This window comes from Telopea speciosissima, chromosome 5 (assembly GCF_018873765.1).
Source record: "Telopea speciosissima isolate NSW1024214 ecotype Mountain lineage chromosome 5, Tspe_v1, whole genome shotgun sequence".
Lineage (NCBI taxonomy): Eukaryota > Viridiplantae > Streptophyta > Magnoliopsida > Proteales > Proteaceae > Telopea > Telopea speciosissima.
Window position 1 is genome coordinate 60,006,328 of NC_057920.1, and position 23,391 is coordinate 60,029,718.

The window sequence follows — 23,391 nt, forward strand, 5'->3', positions numbered from 1 at the left end:
CGATGTTGAAAGCGGTGGCCTCATTGACCATTGCAGGCCTTCCTCTCTAGAAGGTCTTAGTAGATTAGTAGTCGTCAAAATTGTCTCCTTTGACTTTCTCCTACTTAAGCGACCAACATGGAAGAAAGCAAATAAAATAATTCAAAGGGTCGGATTAACAGTTTATACTCTTATAAATAGCCTGTATCGATTCTCAGATTTCATCAAAACATTACTCTTTTTAAGAACAAGTAGGGTGAAGATCCAGTTCCTCCTCCATTCTATTAAGTCTATCGATCTCAATTTCTCAACCATGGCTAGCAAGGAAGATGAGAGAGCAGGAGCTGAAATCGTGCGTGGAAAAGAAGCTTGTGATCGATTTTCGGAGGAACTGGTTAAAGAGTTGGGATTCCCTAGTGGTGTCCTTCCCACCGGAGAACTCGAAGAATGTGGGAGGGTGAGAGCCACTGGTTTCGTATGGTGGAAATGCAAGGCCGCCTACGAGCATTTCAATGTGGCAACCAATACCAAGGCAAGTTATGCTGCTGAGACGACCGCGTATGTGGAGAAGGGGAGGATGAAGAAGATGACCGGCGTTAAAACCAGGCAGTTGATGGTGTGGGTTCCTATAGTAGAGATGTGCATGGATGGGAATAAGATCACCTTCAAGACACCCATGGGGGTTGGCAAGTCTTTCCCTCTAACCTCTTTTATGAACGAAGAAGAGAAGAAGAAGTATCTCCAGCAAAAGGGTGCAGCAAACTAATCAGTTTATAGTCAGTCCCCGAGGGTTCTGAATTCTGACCGATTATACTCTATCTACTCCATACAAGTTCCTTATTTATTTGCCTCTGTGTATCTTTATCATTTCATGAACCGATAATAAATGAAGTATTGTTCCTAGTTAAAACCAAACGATTAAACGCCACAGGTCAATGGATCATTTCATTTATGCATAATGCTGCGCCTTTGTGTTTGTTTACTCTAAAAGTTAGTCCACGATAACATAGTTGAGAATGAATGATGTACGTGCAGGTACAGGTGAACGTATATGTGAGAGGTAACCATTTGTACATTTTGTTTCCATTAATACCCCTCCTCCCCTTCTAAATGGCAAAAATGGGACAGGTTGTTACCTCTCGATCAGTCTCTCACACATACATGCACCTGCACATAAGTGCAGAGGAACTGGAACCCAGTTAAACAGTTTTTAACTGTTGAATGGGATGGGGGTAGAAGTGTAATTACACATCCCCATGTGCACATACGTGTAGAGGTTTGAATGGGGTAGGGGCAAAAGTGTAATTACACATCCCTTTCTCACCCTTCCAACGGTTGGAGACACGGCCGTGTATGGCTGTGCATAAAACATTTTGCCATAACATTTTGTTAGTGAATGATTTTCATTGTATTCATTGATCTCCTCAATGAGAGTATAAATAGATTATAGAGATGTAGAATCCTAAGATATCTCAATAACTAGGAAAGAGGAGATTGACTATAAACCATTATCACAAGTGATACGGTTACTATACAAGATAGACACAATATTGAGTCTCCAACTATAGTAGGACTGATGTGGCAATATCATGAACGTCAATACACCCTCTCAAGGTGGAGAGTCGGAACTACGAATCTTTAGCTTGTCTCATAAAAACTTGAACCGCGAAGTGCCCAAGGGCTTGGTGAAAATATCGGTAAGCTGATCCTGGGTAGAGATGAATTGCATAGAAAGCTGACGCTTCGCAATGTGTTCAAGTACAAAATAAAAATCGATCTCCACATGCTTTGTGCGGTGTGGATGACAAGGTTGGCCAAAATATATGTGGCACTGATATTGTCGCACACAAAATGGATCAACCACGTAGCAGATGACCAAGCTCACGAAATAAAGACTCAAGCTAGATAAGTTCAACCGATGCATCAGCAAGCACCTTATACTCAAACTTGATGGATGAACAAGCAACCGTCTTTTTCTTGCGCGACAACCAAGAGATAAGGTTAGGGCCAACAAAAATGGCATAAACCCCTAGTGGAACGCCAATCAGAACCACTACCAATGCAATCCGCGTCAGAAAAAGCTTGAAGGGTGTGGGATGAGGATCGGGCAATGTGTAACCCATGATCAACAATTGCTTGAAGGTACCAGAGAGTACATTTCACCATGACCTAGTGATCAGCTAGCTGTTGGAGACTGCATAAACTGGCAAACCTTGTTAACGACAAATGAAATATCAGACAGTGTTAAGGTAAAATACTGCGGGCCCCAACTATGGAGTGATACTGAATAGGATTCGGATGTGGCGCACCCCTTGAATCAGCGTCCAACGCAGAGGTAGGCATCTACCTGTCTTACAATAAGCCATGCTAGCCTTTGTAAGTAAATCTCTGATGTACCGAGTTTGTGACAATATAAGACCATTCGACTGAAGAACAACCTCAATTCCTAAAAAGAAATTAAGCTCACGGTGGTCCTTAATGGAGAATTCTTTTGCAGGCTGACGAAAAAGCAAAGATATATACCTGCACAAAGTCGCTACCGGTGACTAAGATGTCATCAATATATATTAAAACATAAAGAACATGCGAACTAACCTAGATAATACATAATGAAGGATTTGTCTAGCTTGCAAAGAAGCCCAACTGGAGAAGGAACTGTGAGAGACAATGAAACTAGGCATGGGTTGCTTGCTTCAACCCATAAAGAGACTTATGAAGACGACACACATAATCTTGGCGGTTGCGATCCTCAAACCCTGGTTGTTGGGACATATAGATCTCTTCAGTCTGTAGGCCATGTAGAAAAGCATTGTGAACGTTTATTGTCGGAATAGACAACCTTGAGAAATTGCAATGGTCAGAACAGATCAAATTGTTGGAGGCTTAATCACAAAGCTGAACGTGTCGTTGTAGTCTAGACCATGTTGATGATGAAAGCCTTTATCAACAAGTCGAGTTTTATACCACTTGAGAGTCATTTCCGTTTAATTATGTACACCCATTTGCACCCAACCAAATTCTTCAGGGAGGAAAATGTGACACAAAAGACCACATGCTATAGCAAACTAGGACATCAAATTCTTCAGTCATCGTGGCGTGCCATTAGAGATGCTTGGAGGCTTGCGTGAAACATGAAGGTTCAGTTGTAATGGTGGTGGTGGTGAGCACGGTAAGTGGTTTGGTATAGAGACAAAGTACCATGGGATGACGGTTGGTGGAAAGGGCAGATGGGTCAAGGGGAGAGCATGATGAGTTGAAGTCTAGAGGGTGGGACGAGCCATGGGTAAAGAGGTTGTAGGACCAGGTATGGGTGAGTGGGCGGTTTGGTATAACTTATGAACTAATCTAGACCAAATAGATGGTGAAGATGCAATGCTAGTAGGACTGGTAAGGGATGCAGCCAAAGGGATTGCGGGAAGCGATGGAGAGGAGGACCTTGGGGAGGGTGAGACCACTAAAGAAGACTGGGGAGTGGCGGGAAGTGTTGGAGAAGGGGATCAAGATTATAATGGGGGAGGGGGGGGACTGACTTCGAAAATGAGACTCAGATAAAGACAATCTACTAGATTTACCCAACTGACAGGATGGACAAACAGGATACGTGCAGATTGACATGGGAGACTATTAGACCACAACATATAGCAAACGAGGTGTTCATTCGGATGACCCAAATTGCCATGTCAGCCATCAATATAGGTGCACTCAGCTACGTGAAAAGATGGAGACGAACTGGATGGACTGGATTGGAGAATGTAGAGACACCCTTTACTCAGACTGGACAACACTGTTGATTTGGTGTCCTAATCCTTCACAAGAAAATAAGAGGGATGGAAACCAAAAATACGTACATTATTATCCTTAGTAAATTATTGTACAGAAAGCAAAGTTTTGGAAATAGACAGGACATGTAAAATATTAGATAACTTAAACAAAAGAGAAGAGGGGGGGGGGGGTGATGAAACCATATGTAATGTTATGTTGTAGGTGGAGGTGATGAAGCATGTGTAATGTTTGTGCATTTGGGTATGCCTGGACGATAACTTGTATTTGTAATTAGGTTTTTCTTATTAATATACTTCGCTGACTTTTTGCCGAAAAAATATAGGCTTAAAGAGGAAGGGAATATAGACTTTGAAGACAAAAATGATTCTTATCAATTCTCGTATGAAAATGAGGTCTGGCTTCCTCAATTAAGCCAAAGACGTTATAGCTTCGTCCACAAAGCTGTTTATGCTTCACCCCTCCCCCCCTATTTTATCTCCTTTCGTTTCTACCCTATTTTCTCTTTTTCTAATCTTATCTTGTATCCCTACTGTGCATGTGTTATACACATTTAACATTTCATATACATTGATGTGATTAAATGAGAAGCCATCCAATTTTCCTTTATTCAATTTCCTTTTATTTCTCCTTTGACATTTATCTAGAATCTTCTTGTTTCACATTTGGAAATGAAAAGATAGTAATGAATTGTTCCCAAAAAGATATTACGATAGATAATACTAACTATAATAGTTGTCAACATTGATAATATGATCAATCTCAAAGTATTGTTGACAGCCATAGTTGTCAAGGTGTTGCCTAGGCATCCAAGCGCTTTGGACGCCTTGGACATCTTGGTCGCCTTGCATCTGAATCGCCTCCATCGTATTGGGTCGCCTAGTCGCTATGACAGCTAATGACAACTGCTACTACTTTTGTAAATGAAATTCCTTATAACAAAAATTATTAAAACACATGTCAGTTGGGAATGTTGGTATTGGTTCCACGAAGTTCTGGGCTTGGTAAACTTACTTGACCCGGTCATTTCTTTCACCTTCTGCTAGGGGAACAGGGTTGCAGATTATCTGGCAAATCTAGCTTGCGAAAGGAAAAGGGATTTAATTTTCCATGGGGAATCACACTTGCCTCAAGAGCTTCGACAAATTGCACACGAAGACGCAATTGGAATGGCGGTTATTAGATGCTAGAGCACAGTGTACAAGGTGGGAGTGAGCTTTACTGAGCGCTAGAGAGTCAGATAAGATGTTATTCGAGTTGGGAAAGGGGTAAGGCGGGCATGTCCCCCCCTCTTGTATTCTGATTCTTTTGATTTACATTAATAAAAGCTTAAGGGCCAGCCCCGGTCCTAGAGAATATTCGGGTTAAAAAAAAAAAAAACAAACAATTATTAAAACCTTAATGAAAAATCGCTTACAAATCAAGTATTGGGACTTATTATTCCCTAGGTTTGGGTCATTGTTAGTTGTTCCTTGTGAGGAGATTAAAAATCTCGTTTTTGGATGGGTTCCATCTAAGAGATTAATTAGAACAAAGATACACATCTATAGATATCAAAGTTCATGTATTATTGCATTAAATAATCTCGAAGAATCCTAAACAAGTTTGAAACTCTAGAAAGTAACATTCGGATTAGATGATTAAATATCATTTATTTACCTTATAAAGAAGGTCACCCGGTTGCGTAGCATGGTGTGTACCTGCGTCCAAGCACATTCGTGCGCACAAAATGACCGACGCACCCCTGTGTGTGTGGGCACAGGTATAAACTGCGCTGCGCAACTAGGTGGCATTCTTTCTCCCAAAGAGAGTTGGGATCTTTATCCCCTACAATTCCCTGCCCGTCCATTTTCTCAAATTCCTCTCATAGGTGGGGCTGAAATGACTACCTTATCCCCTGCCCCAACCTACTGCTTGGGTGGGGTTCGCCCCCTATTACAGGGACTTGAGAAAATGGACCGGACAGAGAATTGTAGGAGATAATTAATTTGTCCGGAGAATTGGAACTCTTGACCTCTTCATTATTGTGAGGAGTTGGTCTTTGCAAAACAAGAAATGTTTAGACGTATTAATGTTTGGCTACACCTGCACACACTACACAGTTTTCTTTTTTTATTGGCCCCAGCCTAGAAACAGCCACTTGGGACAAAATATAGTGGCATTCTCTTTATTAATTGTAAATAATGGGGGCATAGAATGACTTACGAATCCTCAAGCCAACTGTTTTCTGTTCAATCGCCTTTCCTATATCCGCGCAGAAGGTTTTTATTATCCGAAGAACCCAATGACTTAAGTTTGTTTTTTGGGGATCGGGCTCCTATATAGCGTGGGGATCGGACCAGCTGGATGGTGCACGTCAAACTGGAAATCCGGATATCAAAATTAAGAAATCTTTAAAAACTTCTTAAAGAAAGGGGTCGTGGGTTTGGAATAGTATTACAAATATTATTCCAGATCTTGAAAAATCTGTCATTAAGAAGGTTGACAACGACAGAACCACCTTTTTCTGGATTGACAAATGGATTCCTTTCCTTCCTGGGAATTGCTAGAGCACTCTTTAACCTTTGTTAATAAGGAAATGCTGTCTTTTTCTATTGAAAGATTTAGGGTAAGAGACTGTTGGGATGTCAATTCCCTGAACCAAATTTTACCTCCTAATATCGTTTCTAAATTAACTCTTCTCAATTTTTCTCATTGTGAAGATGGCTGGTGGTATATATCCTCCAAGCAAGGCCTCTTCAAAACAAAGTTTGCGGCCACTAGTCTGAATCCTTCCATTAAGCATACTCATCTGATTAACAGTACTTGGTGCAAAATTTTTTGGAAGCTTCACATCCATCCGAAATTTAAAATTTTCTTCTGGCGTCTTCTGAATGCAGGACTCCCTATCAAGGCTGCTCTCTCAAAATGGCTCCCGATCGACCCTTCCTACGCTCTTTGTGGAAATTGTGCAGAGTCATACGGGCACTTATTCTTATCTTGTGATTGGGTTAAGCATCTTTGGGTGGCAGGATCTCTGGGTCTGAGAACTGAATTTTTGGATTCACCAAATTTGCTACATTTCTGCATCTCTATGTTCCTTAAAACCAATCTTGAAAAACAATCTCTAGTCTGATTTTTTAGTGTGTTCATTATAACTTGTTATTTTATTTGGACAGCCCGGAATAAGGTTGTGTTTGGGTCAGAGAGTCCTACTCCGACTCAGATTATGTAGTTAATTTCACGTTATTTATCTGATATGCAAATATCTCCCCCCCCCCCCCCATACTGCATCCCCGACTGTAAATAATGATCCAGATCATTGCATCTCTATTTTAGAATTTCATGACTTACCAAAACTAGATTTTCATGTTTTAATTTGTGTAGGATACTACATACTAGAGCTAAGTACAGCAGGATGGTCCTATCTTTTTTTGAAAAGAGGAAGATTTTACTTTTTTGTTGCTGGTTATCAGACGGCTGCATTGGAACTAGAACCAGTATTGTATAGTATTCGGACCGGGTTGGATTAAGCTTCAGTTTTGGGGTTGCAGTTTCAAGAAGTATGGTGCTCTTACCCTACGATCACCGATGTTCTTCCATCTCCAACTAAATCCGCTTGGCCCTTGCAGAATCTTAATGATTTGCTCTATATTTTAGACTCCTATAGTAACATTAGGTTTATTTCACAGGGAGACCCTATTTGTATATCTATATCTGTGAATTTGGCTCGTCATGCTCTAAGCACAAAAACTGTATATAGTTTCTTATATTAATATATTGTTTTCTTTTTTATCACCAAAAAAATTAAGAAATCTTTATGTTCATTGCATGTGTACAACACTCGGCTGATACAGTTCGATCCCTACAGTCCAAATGAGAGCTCATCCAAGTGGCAAGCTCCAGTACCGCACTTCAAGATCTGTTGCACACCTGGATCCCTTTTTTTGTCTGATTGACTCTCAAGTGACCAACCAGGTCAAAGTCATGATTTGGGAAAAGTAAGTCTTGGTGTGGGACACCGGTCGAACTGGATTTCTTGGTAAAATGGTTCATCCCAAAAGTCAGGTTTAATGGCTGTCAATTTGAAAAAGGGAAAGGGAGAGGGAGGGGACTCCTCATGTTCATGTACGAGAACCGTCTTGTACACTCCTTAGGCACACAAAAGGAATCCAACTAGCATGGTTCTCGTTCGTGAACTAAGCGGGAGTGGTGACGAGGAGGTGGAGCCCGGAACCCATTCTCATTCTTGTACGTTTTAGAGGCCCACATATGGAATCCGCCATGTGGGACCCAGTTGAGTGTATTCCATGTGTGCGTTTGTTAGCATTCGAGATCCATTCTCGTACTAGAATGGGAGTCAAACACTGAGGTATTTTTATCTGCTCCATTTCCTGCCCGTTCCATTTCCCCAAGTTTCTCTAATAGAAGAGGTAGAACCCACCGAGACAGTGTGTTCGGACAGAGATAAGGTGGTCATTTCCACTTCCTCTATTAGAGGAATTTGAAGAAATTGACCTCCCAAGAAATAGGGCAGATAAAGGTGTCCAAAGCCCCCAAAATCTTTCGAGAATCAAAACTTTTGGGAAGTTCTTAAACATTCATAAAACGAAAACGAACTTTCCCTTAAAATAGAAAAATGTGTCCTCTCTGTCGTTGTCCTAAAATTTACGACTACAATAAATCAACCAATTCCCACTGTTTTCTTTTCTCAATCTGTCTCCTTCAGGCATCTGTCAATTGCTCTTTCATCTCTTCTTTTCAGTTTTCTTTGCAGTGTTGAGAAAATGGTTGAGCGTTACAGACAACTGCTCAAGAGTTTCGTTCAGTCCATGTACGAAGAGGTATAACCAATCTTTCATTTTTGTTTGGCATTCTTTTGTTTACGAATTTGAAGTTTTTCCTGCAAGGTTTTAATGGGTTCATTACTTTGTCTCTCCCACCCCTTTTGTTTTCTTTTACAGGGAATATTGGACTTCCAATTTGCTCAGCTTCAAGCATTGCAAGGTGCAAGCAATCCTTCAATTGTAACTGATGTGATCAAGTTGTTCATCAACGAGGCTGTAAAGATCATTGTGGAACTGAACACATATCTGTACTTCCCCTCCTTACATCTTTTTGGTGGTTTTTGACTTAACAAACTGGTTTATTAATTAGTTTTGTTTGTGTTTAATCCATTAGGAGTGCACCGATTGTTGACTTCAAAGGGATGGAGTTATATGTTCACCAGCTCAAAGGGAGCAGCTTAAGGTAATATCCGCAGTTTATTTGTCTAACCAATTATTGTGCAAGTGAGCTTGAATGACATCTTTTTGAAGTCCAAATAAATAACAAAATGCATGAGAAATCATTCTATAGGAAGGAAGGAAAGAAATAAGTTAAGGATGCTAAGATCTTTGGCGGCTGTTTCCCTCGTTGAGTTGTTCAATTTGATATATTATTTGTCCTATGTTGGTTAGGAACCCGGACTAGATCGGGTGGGTTTCTGGGGCAGTTTGTAATTTCATGGGTTAGGGATTTCTCTATATTGTAACTATAAAAGTTGTTTTCTCTTTGAGAGATGACTAAGGGTGTGAGAGAGGTTTTGTATTTTCTTCACAGAAATAGTGGATCTGGATATCTATCGCTCTTTCGTGGATGTAGCCTACCTTCTAGGGGGTGAACCACGTAAATATTTGTCTCATGTGTGTGTGTGTGTGTGTGTCTTTCTCTTTCTCTTCTTCTTTTGCAAGTTGCCATTCTGCTGCGTTGTTATTTTCTAATTCCTATGGCGTTCAATATTTTGTTTTTTTTCCCTTTACAAACCATTGATGATTTAGTTGAAATTCTTGATATATCATTCCTCCCCCCCCCCCCCCTCCCCCCTTGTAATCCATAGTCATCGAGCTTTTTGTAATTGCATCATTAGTAGTTTCTATGGTATTTCTAATAATTATCAATTTAAAGAGTTGGCAAAATCTTGTGTAATTCCACACAATGGATGGAGGGGCCAATGACATAAATGGCGAGAATCAAATCGGAGCTGGGTGATTCCTCCCATACCTCCTGGTCAACTTTATAGATAGTTGATTGATTGTTTCGGTATGATATTTTCTTTGTTCCTCTTTGCATGGTCTCCTTTCAGCTTGACTAGGCCGTAGGTTAGTCCATTGGTTTGTTGTGGAGCTTTCTCCTTGTATTCTTTCACGTTCTTTCCCTCCCTCTTTTTTTTTGTGGGAAAAGTTTATATGTGCTTCGTTAGTATATTTTCATTCATCTAAAAAAAAAAATGATGCTTTGTCCGACCAATATTAGGCTCTATGTTTTCATTTACCTAAAAAAAATAGATTTTGTTTAAAGAATTTCAACAAATTACAAATGGTTCATTCTGGCCTCAAAATTTCTTAAGTGTCATTTGAACAACGAAGGAGACGTGTGTTTACATATCCTACCAGATCATAATTATAAATTCTATGTTACTTTGTGTACATTATGTATTTGGTGATACAGTATTGGGGCTCTGCTTATCAGGGACGCCTGTGATGAACTTCACCAAGCTTGTGATTCCAATGATAAAGGAGGGTAAGAAGTTCCTATTCTTATCACTTACTTGTCAATATTTTTCTCTAAGCTTTACATATTTTTTTTCACCTATAAATGGCTTATGTATTCTTCTGTAGTTATAATGCATTGCTAAGGTGCCATCATTTCAGTACAGTAGTTAATATCTTCTTTGTTCTTTATATTTTATGTATAATTTTTCATTAAATTTCTCAAAAAGTTTGGATATTCTCTGTATTTTCAAGTGTTTTATTGAAACCTTTTCTCTAGTATATCAAGAGAATGAGTGGCATGGTTGCATTACCCTAGATTGTAAAAACTTCTTTTGGAGAATAGTGAAGTTTTCCATGGGCACATCTCCATTCTTTGTATAGTTAGTGAAATAAGTACAGCCAAACAAAGATTGATGAGGCAACAAAATCTTTCTCCAAATCTTAGAGGCCCAGGGGACCTTAGTATTTCTTATACGAATCTCTATCCCAAGCCGAAGAGATAGAGAAAAGCCCCATGTATGTAGGTATCAACCGTACTTATCCTTATCTCTTACAAAGGCTCAACCAACTCGATCTCCTACAATCACTCACCTACCTTATCTCCACTACAAGTGAAACTCTATTTACCGAGATAAGATTGGATCGTGATCATTTACTACAAGGTAGTTGCGGCTCAACCTCTTATCACATGTGATAATAACATATCTGGTTTAGGACTCTTATCATCACATGTGATGATAATCCAGAACTCTACTTCTCATATGTGATAACACTTCATGTACTCAAGGACTCTATCATTGTATGTCAATAGGACTTGATACATCATAAAACCGGCACCTAATTATAGAGGGAAGACACGTGTGTCCTCTCGGGAGAGAGGGCGGAGAGAATGAGGCGTGGGCACTCTACTAGGTCGTTGCAGGAAGGATGAGGTGGGGAAAAGGCCGACCTAGTATAAATGGCAACCCAATCCTAGCAGAGGCCCGACTGCACCACGATAACAAATCCGGATGAAACGGCGAAATCATATCCCAAAAATGAAGCAGGGTGGCCCTAACACCCTAAAATAACCCGCCAATCCAGCCTGATAAGGCGTGATAGAGTGGGGACTCATCCCTAACCCTAAAAAAACTCCTAGTCTCCAAACTTTTTTTTTGCTAGTCTCCTAAACTCACGCCAAGGGATCTCCTTTTCCTATTAAGTCACGTCACCGCCTGCAGGACTCTCCCAATCGCCTATAAATAACCAGGTAACCTCCTTCCATGATCATCTGATTTCAATCACTACAATCTGTTACTAGAGAGTTCTGACTTAGGCATCGGAGCAACTAAACCGGCTCAGCCCAGTCCTCTATTGTTGTTTTCTTCTTTGCAGAAACGGCACGCTCCACCCCAGTTCTTGTCGCAACAGACTCGTACCTATATATATGCATTGATGTAATTGGATCAATGAACTAATTCTAATAGTAGGGCACCAATAGCACCTATCCTCCACCTGAGAAGAAGAAAGTTTGACCTGCGCCACTCGAGAAAAAATGTCACTTAGCCCTATCGAATTAACCTGTGGCAAGATCCAGCTGCCCTCCATAATGAAGTCCTTCACATAGAGGATCATAGGAAAAAGAGAGGCATCTAGACCCAAACTCTCCTCAATGGAACGATCTCCAACCCACAAATCTTTCCAAAATCAGATCCGCTCTTTAGCCTAGTTAAGATGTTTTATTATTCAAAATTAAACTAAAATGTTTTTATATTTTATTTTTAAAATTTTACCTGACACTAGAACCTGCATGATCATAAATAGGCTGGTCGGTTTGCATGTCTATGCCTATTTTTTTGGGCATATATCACATTGCACCCTGGCTCAACCTGCCTGGATCCAACAATGGAGGCCCCACAATGCATTGGAGCACATGTGAGCAAACTGCCTTGCAGTGGTGGTCAAAATTCTCATATATTTTGTTAGGCAAGAGATCTCTACTTGGTCGCATGGTCTCTACACAAGCGGCTGGGTTAATGGGGGAGCACGTATGGGTATCTACGTAGGGGGTAGAGTCGTCATCTGATGGTACCATATGAGAAGACATAGGAAACTCCACCAAGTAGACATCTTTTTCCCTATTTTGTTTGTCCTAACTACAGAACATCCCAGAATTATCCTTCTTTTATGTGTTATACTTTTAGGTGTATCCAGGCTCTAAACAAGATCAATGATGAATACCAGCGGTTGCGTCTTAAATTCCAGACCATTATTCAGGTAATACAATGATGTGCCTTTTTTTGTTTTCTGGACTTCTAATTTTTATGAAAATATGAATAATCTAAAAAATTCCCTCTTTTTTTCCCTCTCCCCCCTCACCATTTCTCCTCTTTGATAGATAATGTTTTCTTATCTTCTTTTGACAAGGTTCTTAAAAGAGAAACTAGAAATTACCCAAAGAATAAAGGGCGTACCTAGTGCACAAGGCTCCAGCCATTGCGGGGTCTGGAGAGGGTCATAATGTGCACAGTCTTACCCCTGCTTTTGCATAGAGGCTGTTTTCAGACTCGAACATGTGACCACTTGGTCACAATAGACCAACCTTACCAATGCACCAAGGCCCACCCTCTAAATTACCCAAAGAATAGTTTTTTGTTTTTTGTAGGCGAACCAAAGAATCATTTATAAGAGTTAGGTGAATACTCTTAATTGGTTGAGTGAGTCCCCACCCTTGGGTTGAATGAATCCCCGAATTTTCTTTTGATCTTGTATGTTATTTGGTTCATATTAAAATACTTCAAATCTCCTTCTACCTTAATTCTCTTTGCATTTTTTAAATTAGCCTGCATCACTTTTGAGTTTTGACATTTTACCTTTTTAAAAACAATTTCAATGGTGCCTGTCTCAAGGAATTAGTTAGTTAATTAGTTGTTTACTAGTGTATTTAGATTCAATTGACTAGATATTGACAGTTGCTTGTTCTAACAATTTTTTCTTTCTGGGCTCTTGGATGCAGTTGGAGGACACAATAATTTCTTGTAGTGGTGGAGGGCAGTCCCCAGACCCCGCAGTGTTAGGAATCTCGCGCACTAGGTTCGCCCTTTTTAGTGGTGGAGGGCGGTAGAGACTGAACTGGTGTTCCTTTGCACCATTCTTATGTTTATCAATGAAGTACTAGAGAATCGGGTCCTGTTTATATGCTTAGTATAATTTAAATATAATTAGTTTCCAACTGATATAGTAATGGCCGGTCTCTAAAGGAATTAGCTGGCATGTGTAAATTTTGGCAAAGGAAGATGGTTTCTGTGAACCTTGTTATTATTTATAGAGGACGAAAAAACCTAGAGAATAAGAGCATGTGCAGGAGCATTTAATTGAATGAAATTTTTTCATCTAATGTTTCGTAGATTAGATTTTTTCAGATCGATGCATGAAAGGGTTGACCTAAAAAAACCAGCATATTGTATCATTGCCAATTGCCTGTATTCTCCAAAATAACAAAAGCATAAGAGAAGAATTGGTGTTTTTTTAAAAAAAAAATTACCTCATACCTAAGACCAAGGTTCTGAAATTCCACACATACATGAAAAATCACAACAAATCGATTGCATCACTGAATTTTATTTAATTAGCTTGAATTAATTGTAAATTATTTATTTTTTCTATCTTCAATTTAATCAATCTTTATTAAATGAAGGTAATTAAAGTATTTAATTTTATTAAATATCTTAATTAAGGTTTCAATCTGATCATGGATTTTTAGGTTTAAATCAATTAACAGAATTAGGGTTAAGTTAAATAAGATTTAGTTTAACCCAACATTCATACCATGTCTAACAAAACTTTACCTGCTTTTTAGAATTTTCATAATAGCCTATAATATGTTTAGTATTATTTTACATGTTTTCTCGTACATTTTTTTCAGTTTTCCAACCTAACAACCTAGATTATGGTTAGTTTTCATTATTTTTACTATATATGATTACTTAATGGGACTAGTAAGGCTAGGAATCGTATAAATAGAAGGAGACCGGTCTCTGGGCGGGTGGATTGAGTACCTAAAACTTCTTAACATGTAACCTTGAGCTTATTTAGAGATGCGTGCGATGATCGACGTAACATCCATTTATTCTCTCCCCCAAAATGGGGACACATTTATTGGTCCTAAACCCTTATCTAGGTGACTGGAGACTCCTTAAAATACTTTCCCCCCTTTCTCCCGACTAGGAAGAGGGGTAATCCCTAAGGTTATTTTCTTTTATACCAACCTTTATATCTACAAATACATATAAATTGTTTTCCAAATCTTATAATCAAATTAAATCATTAAACTATTGGCATTAAACCTCCAATTAAATAAGTAGCTTTGTAAAAAACTAAATATGGAAGTGCTAAAAATATGATGTGAAAGCCATCCACAATCATTTACTGGAGCATAATCTGTTTTAATCATCCACGATTCACTCCCATTATTATTCACCAAATAAACAATGATTGAATCTAACTCCTCTCAGGTTCCCTGCCCGGGCAGGGTGAGGTTGTCATTTTCACTTTCCCTATGAGAGGAACCTACGAACCTGACCAGACAGAGAACCTGAGAGGAGAAAAATTCACAATGATCGATGTAACAGGTCACTGGTCACCAGTGGTTGGCACCATGTACCAATATTGAATTTGTTTTCGATCACTAAAAAACAAGTTTAGAGTATAGTAGTTTAGTACTCTAATAAATTAGTTAGCGTAAACATTAATTAATAAATAACTATTAAATTGTGAGATGAATAATTCAATAATATAATAAATTAGTTAACCTAATTTTTAATAAATAACTAATTAACTATAGGGAGAATGTTCTTTGTTCCGTAGCATAGCTGCGTCCAGGCACATGGGCAGCCTATGTAGAGGGGAGAATGGTCATTGCACCCACCCCCATGTGCTGGCGCAAAGCTGCGCTGCTGACAGAGGAAAAATGTCCCATAACTATAAAATCAGCACTAAATATTTTACATTAAAAAACAAGCTTATTATTTGTCCGGTAGCAAGCCCACTTAGAAAAACGTTTGATTAATCCGGATAACATCTGTTAATAAATTAATATATCCATGATGAATCTAAAAATATAGTTATATTCCATCTTTGAGTGGAAGTCAACCATAATCATTTAAGTTCTATAAAAAAACATTCATAATCATTTAATTAAAAATAAATTCATTTTAATTTTTATTGTTCTTGACCCATTATGGATTAACGCTTGCAGAGAGGGAAAGAGAGAAGTGAGACGAAGCTTAAAGAAGTTCATCAATGGCAGGAGGTGGATTTGTGGACCTAGAGACTGCTAAAAATGCTCACCTTTATGCAATCGACATCCTCTACTTTCGCCTGCCCCTACTTCCATGTGCGCCCTACACACAACGAGGCGCGTAAAGACCGCCTTACCCCCGCTCGGGCAGGGGTAAGGCGGTCTTTGCGCATCCCATTGTGTGTAGGGCGCACATAGAAGTAGGGGTAGGCGGAAGTAGAGGATCCGGACCACCTTTCTGAGTACAAGATCACTGGAACGTTTATCTTTGCTTGTTGTGTTGGAGCCATTGGAGGTTCTCTTTTCGGATACAAACTTGGTGTCTCCGGTGGGGTGACTTCAGTGGATGACTTCTTAATTCATTTCTTCCCAAAAATCTTTAGAAGGAAACAAGAACATCTCAAGGAGACAAGATTACTGCAAATATGATAACCAGCTCCTCACACTCTTCACTTCCTCTCTCTACTTTGCTGGCCTTGTCTCCACCTTTGGTGCTTCATATTTAACCAGAAAGAAAGGGAAGAGAGCAAGCATCATCTTTGGTTCTATCAGTTTCTTCCTTGGTGGACTCCTTATTGGACAGTATTGGATAGTTGAGAATCCTTTTTCCCATTGGCCAACAGAGTATCACTCACCTTTGATCACATGTCAATATCCCAAGATTGATTGTGATCCTCCAGAATTGGTAACTCCAATCCTGGACAGCCATGGCACCTACCTCACCTACCTCACCAACTTTCCTAAAGAGTGCATGGCTCATTTATCACATGTGATATCACATGTGATATATCTCTAGAACTATTATTGGCAGTCAATTGATATCAATCCTAGCCTTGCATGGCAACCCTATCCCTTTGATTCATCACCTTCTATTTATTGTCATCTATTATATATATCTCATTGTACAGAGAATCCCTAAGGCAATGAAATATACTTTGCATTATTATGGTATCATGAGCCACATGCTCCATTGAGCACTCAAAATTTCGATCCCTCCACCACCCCATTTTCGTCCCTCCTTTGTTATCTCTTCTCACTATGGGTGACACCACCACGGCCTTGGCTACCACTCCTCTCTCTATCTCATCTAATCCTCATCATGTGCTTTCTCTCAAACTCACATCTAAAAATTATGTGTATTGGAAAACTCAAGTACTACCATTTCTCAAAGGCCATAGATATTACAGCTATGTCAATGGCACCAAGCCATGTCCCACCGACCCTACTCTTGCCGAAACTTGGATGGAGCAAGATGCAGCAATTATGAGCACCCTTATTTCCTCTCTCTTTGAAGAAGCCCTCCCTCTTGCGGTTGGCTGTGACACAAGCAAAGACCTATGGGATGCCCTCCATAATGCATACAGTTCTTCCTCAACTACACGTCTCTTATCTCTCAATGTGGCACTATAGAATTTATTTCAAAAACTTGATGAAAACATAACCCAGTTTCTTCAACGTGCCAAAGCACTATCTGATGAGCTTGCTGCGACAGGCAAACCGTTACCATTGGCGGACTTCAACATCCATATTTTCAGAGCCCTACGCTCGGATTTTCAAGCTATGGTGCCCACTCTTATGGGACGTTCTGATCCTATTCCCTTCTCCAAATTGATGAGTCTCCTGTTGAGCCATGAACATCTTCAAACATCTCGCCAGGCTATTATTGACCCGGCAGCCACTGCATCAGCCAATATTGCCCAGCAAAACCGTGGCCAACGCACTTCACCTGCTGGCCGTGGCTCCTCCAGGGGACGCGGACGTGGTCACTTTGGTGGTCGTGGTCCTCCAACCAAGCCAAGTGTATTCGGCCGATCCAATGCATTTGCTCACAGTCCATGCACCATTTGCGGCCATACAAATCACCAAGCAGACACGTGTTATTACAAAAATCAAAATCAAGGACAAAATTCCAAACCAATCCTACCCACCCCAAGCCACTACCCGTCCTATTCCCGGCCAAATAATACCCCCATCACCTATTACCCCTCTCCATCCACTCAACCACCCACCCCTCACGCCCACTACACCACTCCTTCATATCCGCCACCCCAAAACCCATCCCTTCATTCCCAATGGATAGCCAACACAGGGGCTAATCATCATGCTACGCCAGATCTTCAAGCATTCTCATCTTATGACCCTTACAAAGGTGACAATGAACTCATGGTTGGCAATGGTAAATCTCTTCCCATCTTAAATATTGGACAATCTGTTCTCCCATCTTCTTCTCGGTCTCTTTCTCTATCCATTGTGTTACATGTTCCCAATCTAACAAAATCTTTAAATTCGGTTCAGAAATTCGCACTTGAAAATGATGTATTCTTTGAATTTCATGCATCTTATTTTTGTGTGAAGGATCGGAAGTCCAGGCGCACTCTTCTTTTGGGGCCGAGTAAAGATGGGCTTTACTCCCTTCAATCATCTCAGCTGCTGTCTCCCTCTTTTCATTTTACTGTTCAGCCATCCTACGCCCTTTGGCATCACCGGTTGGGTCAGCCACATGACTGAGTTCTCCAACTTATTATGCATGACACAAAAATACCTAAATCACCATATTTATGCCCTGCTTGTCAATTGGGAAAATTTTGTCGCCTTACTTTAAGGGAAACTCAATCAAGAAGTACTACTCCTCTTCAATTAATCTTTAGTGATGTATGGGGACCATCCCCCACTCTATCATCTTTGGGACACCGTTATTTTATGTTATTTGTGGACGATTTTAGCAAATTTATTTGGTTTTTTCCTCTAAAGACCAAATCTGAAGTTTTCTCCACTTTTAACCAATTTCAATTACTTGTGGAACGACAATTCTCTTGCAAAATCAAATCGGTTCAAACCGACTGGGGGGGAGAGTATCGTCCTCTGGCTAAGTTCTTTGCCTCTCTTGGCATTTAACACAAGCTGTCCTGCCCTCATACCCATGAGCGACAAGGCACGGTCGAACGTCGCAACCGTCACATTGCTGAAATAGGCCTAACCTTGCTGGCTCATGGCTCTGTTCCTCACATTTTTTGGGACTATGCTTTTGAGACCACTGTGTACCTCATTAACAGGATGCCCTCCACAGTGACCTATAGCAAATCCCCTCTGGAAATCTTGTTTCACAATCCACCAGACTACTCCTTTCTTAAGACATTTGGCTGTCTATGTTTCCCTTTCTTGCGCCCCTACAATAATCATAAGATGGAATTTCGATCTGCTCCATGTGTTTTCTTGGGCTATAGCCCAGCTCACTCTGGCTATAGGTGCTTGCACATTGAGACCAATAGGATTTACATTGCCCGCCACGTGCGCTTTGATGAGAATGTATTTCCCTTCAAAACACACCAATCCCACTGCACTACACCTCAATCACCACCACTCATCACCCCGTGGGTATCCCTACCTCTTAACCCAACTTCTTTACCACCATTGGATGTACCACCTCCACCTCAACCCGCAAACCCGAACCCACCTGACCCCCCATCCACCACCTCTACCGCTCCATTAACACCCTCCACGGCTCCCAACATTACTTCCCCCACATCTTCACCGCCACCAAGTCCTCCACGTCGGACAAGACTTTTAAGCGACATTTATGCTCTCACCGAGCCTCAACCCTCCTCTCTTCATACCAATCTCTCATCATCCATACAAGCTGAACCAACAACCTACACCCAAGCCAGCCGTGACCCTAATTGGCGCTTTGCCATGTTTGAGGAATTTAATGCCTTATTGCGTAATAACACGTGGTCTCTCGTTGCCCGTACTCCTAACATGAATTTAATTGGCTGTAAGTGGATATACAGGATCAAAAGGAAAGCGGATGGTTCTCTTGAACGTTACAAGGCGAGGTTGGTGGCTAAGGGTTTCCATCAACAGCACGGAGTTGATTATGATAAGACCTTTAGTCCAGTCATCAAACCCACAACCATTCGGACAATTCTTTCTTTTGCCATCTCCAATGGCTGGTCTGTTAGCCAACTGAACATTAAAAATGCTTTCTTACATGGCATCCTTGATGAAGAAGTGTATATGACTCAACCACAGGGGTTTGAAGACCAAACAAGGCCCAATCATGTCTGTCGACTTCATAAGTCACTCTATGGGCTTAAGCAGGCCCCGCGGGCCTGGTTTCAACGGTTGTCACAGTTCTTGGTCTCATCAGGGTTCACCCCATCTCAGACAAACACATCCTTGTTCATCTATAAACACGGGGTGAAGCTCACTTATGTCCTGGTTTATGTGGACGACATCTTGGTCACAGGAAATGTCCCCCATCACATCACCAAGTTACTGGCAGATCTTGCGTCTGAATTTGCCATCACTGATCTGGGCCTCTTAAACTTCTTTTTGGGTGTTGGGGTGATTCTATCCCAAGCTTGATACATCAAAGACCTGATTGAAAAGTCAGGAATGAGTGATTGCAAACCGGTTCTCACCCCCATAGCCACCTCCGTTAAAGCATCGTCCACAGGGGGTGCCTTGTTCACTGATCCAACCAAATACCGGTCCATAGTTGGAGTGTTACAATATGCTACATTGACCCGTCCGGACATCACTTACTCTGTCAATTGAGCCTGCCAGTACATGCACGCTCCAAGTGTTGATCATTGGTCTATGGTCAAGCTTATCCTCCGATATCTGCAGCACATGAAACATTATGGGCTACCCATTACCCGCTCTAGCTCCCAAAAGCTACAGGCATTTACTGATGCCGACTGGGCGGGTGATGATACCGATCATAAGTCCACAGGTGGATATGCCATTTATATGGGTCAGAACCTCATCTCATGGAACTCAAAGAAGCAAAAGACTATGGCACGGTCCTTACTAAATTAGAATACAAGGCATTGGCTGATGCATGTGCCGAGCTCACATGGTTACAATCTCTGTTCGGGGAACTAGGCATTCCTCTCACTCAGGCACCCGTGCTATAGTGCGATAATATTGGAGCTACATATCTGTCCGCTAATCCAATTTTTCATGCCCGTACAAAGCATGTTGAAATTGACTTCCATTTTGTCCGCGACAAGGTCGCCAAAAAGGAACTCAATGTTCGCTTCATCGCCACCGCTGATCAGATCGCCGATATTATGACAAAGGGTCTATCTTCAAACCGGTTTGCTTTTCTTCGTGACAAGCTGAAGATCCGAGCCATAGAATCTCCACCTTGAGGGGGTGTATTGGACAGTATTGGATAGTTGAGAATCTTTTCTCCCATTGGCCAATAGAGTATCACTCACCTTTCATCACATGTCAATATCCCAAGATTGATTGTGATCCTCCAGAATTAGTAACTCCAATCCTGGACAGCCATGGCACCTACCTCACCTACCTCACCAACTTTCCTAAAGAGTGCATGGCTCATTTATCACATGTGATATATCTCTAGAACTATTATTGGCAGTCAATTGATATCAATCCTAGCCTTGCATGGCAACTCTATCCCTTTGATTCATCACCTTCTATTTATTGTCATCTATTATACATATCTCATTGTACAGAGAATCCCTAAGACAATGAAATATACTTTGCATTATTACTCCTTAATGCCTTCGCCATCAACATCATCATGCTCATCATCGACAGTATCCTTCACGGTATCGGTATCAGATTCGGGAATTAGGCCGTCCCTCTTTATCTCTCAGAGACTGCACCTCCAAAGATTAGAGGCAGTATCAACCAACTGTTCCAACTAACTACCTGCCTTGGCATTCTAATAGCAAACATTATTAACTACTTCACAGATAAAATCCACCCTTGGGGGTGGAGATTGTCTCTAGGTCTAGCCATGGTTCCTGCAACTCTCATGTTTATTGGGGGAATTTTTCTACCTAAGACTCCCAATAGCCTTGTGGAACAAGGCAAATTAGAACAAGCAAGAGAGAATTTGGAGAAACTTAGAGGTACAAGTAAGGTGGATGCAGAGTTTGAAGATCTAATGGTTGCAAGTAAAGCAGCTCGTGCAGTTGAGCATCCTTTCTGCAACCTTTTGAAGCGTAAACACAGCCCACAATTGGTGATTGGAGCTTTGGGAATTCCGGCATTCCAACAGCTCACCGGCATGAATTCTATACTCTTTTATGCTCTAGTTATTTTTCAGAGCTTGGGATTTGGGACTAACACATCTCTCTACTCATCCATCATAACTAGTACAATGCTCGTGGTCGCAACAATTGTTTCCATGTATCTTGTTGATAGGAAAGGTCAGAGGTTCCTCTTCTTGGAAGCTGGCTTTCAAATGATCAGCTCAATGGTAATCACTTCTCCCCTCTTTTATTTTGTTTCGTCTGTCTCAAGCATTAAATTGTTGGGACTTGGGTAGAACTCATCCTTAAAAGCTAGTTGTTAAAGCGAGGGTACCCAAGTACTTATAAGTCTTCACATCAAGCTACTTAATTGCTTTATCGTAGAAACCAACAAAAATGAGTAAAAGCTTTTCATATTTTATATCCAAAGACTGTAAAATAAGTAGTTCTGAACTGGATCTAGCTCCTCTGTTTGGAGGGCATCGCCCAATGAGGCATCCGACGGCTGGGTTGTGCTGCACACATCCCAATGGTTGATTGGGCATGCATCACCATCAAACTCAGTGGAGAGGAGCCTGATCTGAACTGAACTAACTCTTACCTTCAAAGCAAATTAATTCCCTTTTTCATTGATAAAATTACAGGTGGTGGTGGCCATTGTTCTAGCTCTCAAGTTTGGAAAAGGAGTGGAGCTTCCCAAAGGATATGCAGCGTTGCTTGTGGTGATGATTTGCTTATTCGTCCTTGCATATGGTTGGTCATGGGGGCCTCTGGGATGGCTAGTCACTAGTGAGATCTTTCCCTTGGAAATAAGGTCAGTTGGGCAAAGTGTAGCGGTGTGCAATAACCTCTTATTTATTGCTCTGGTTGCACAATGTTTCTTGGTTTCTCTCTGTAAACTCAATTTTGGTATATTTTTGTTGTTTCGTGGCCTTGATCGTCTTCATGAGCGTCTTCATTTACTTTCTCCTGCCGGAGACGAAGCAAGTTCCGATAGAGGAGATAGTTCTTCTTTGGCAGAACCACTGGTTTTGGAAGAGATTTGCTCCACCATCAGATCACAAGGCAGTGCGTGTGGGTTAAGAATTTTTAAAAGCTTGCTAGCAAGCTATACCAGGAGAGCTAGCCCAAGACAACATTGAATTTAGATAGATCACAAAAATTTTATTTTCATAGATCAAGACAAATTGTTTCTATTTCTTTGAATGTATCGTTGTAGACAACTCTTCTTCTTGATATGCACTATCCTATATTGGACCAAAAAAAAAATTTCCCATTTGAATAGGTAAATATATATATTGGACCCGGGTCCACGGGTTTTGAAATAATCTCTCTCTTCTTTTTCTTTTTTCTTTTTTTTTTTGATTGGGCCCTTATCGGGTCCTGTTTGATCTTCGTGGCAGGTGGCTGACTATGCTGCCACGTCCTCTTCCACGACCCCTTGTTGTGGAGTGGGCTGAGGAGACGGATTCTCCTTGTTGGGTGAGCAGGTCATCTTGCTCATTTGGATCTTGGGCAAACTGCCCTTCATGAAGATGATGGGAGGATAGGGAGTCCATACTGAACCCTTCTTCCTCATCGTCCTCTTCTTCATTTGTTGGGCCGAGTTGGGCCAGTTCTTGCTCCAACTGCTTATATATATATATATATATATATATATAGTTCATTGTGTGTTTTTATTTTCTTTTAGTTTTGTTTAAGTTATGTTGAATGGGTATTAATTTGATTGTACTTTAGTATGTTTTCTCATAATATCGAGATTTTTGTTCTTTTCTATTGTCGATCAAGTTAATCAAAATCATAAAAAAGGTGGTCTATCAAGAGAAATAGA

General features: G+C 40.7%; 1 protein-coding gene and 1 pseudogene across 1 annotated transcript; both read left to right on the forward strand.

The window, feature by feature from the left end:
- The first annotated feature begins 217 nt into the window (after positions 1 to 217).
- Positions 218 to 745, forward strand: LOC122662267. Its single transcript, XM_043857846.1, has one exon. The coding sequence runs from the start codon at positions 293 to 295 to the stop codon at positions 743 to 745; it is 453 nt and encodes a 150-aa protein (XP_043713781.1). The 5' UTR covers positions 218 to 292.
- A 14,806-nt stretch (positions 746 to 15,551) lies between these two features.
- LOC122662438 lies at positions 15,552 to 22,665 on the forward strand (annotated as a pseudogene).
- Positions 22,666 to 23,391: the final 726 nt, after the last annotated feature.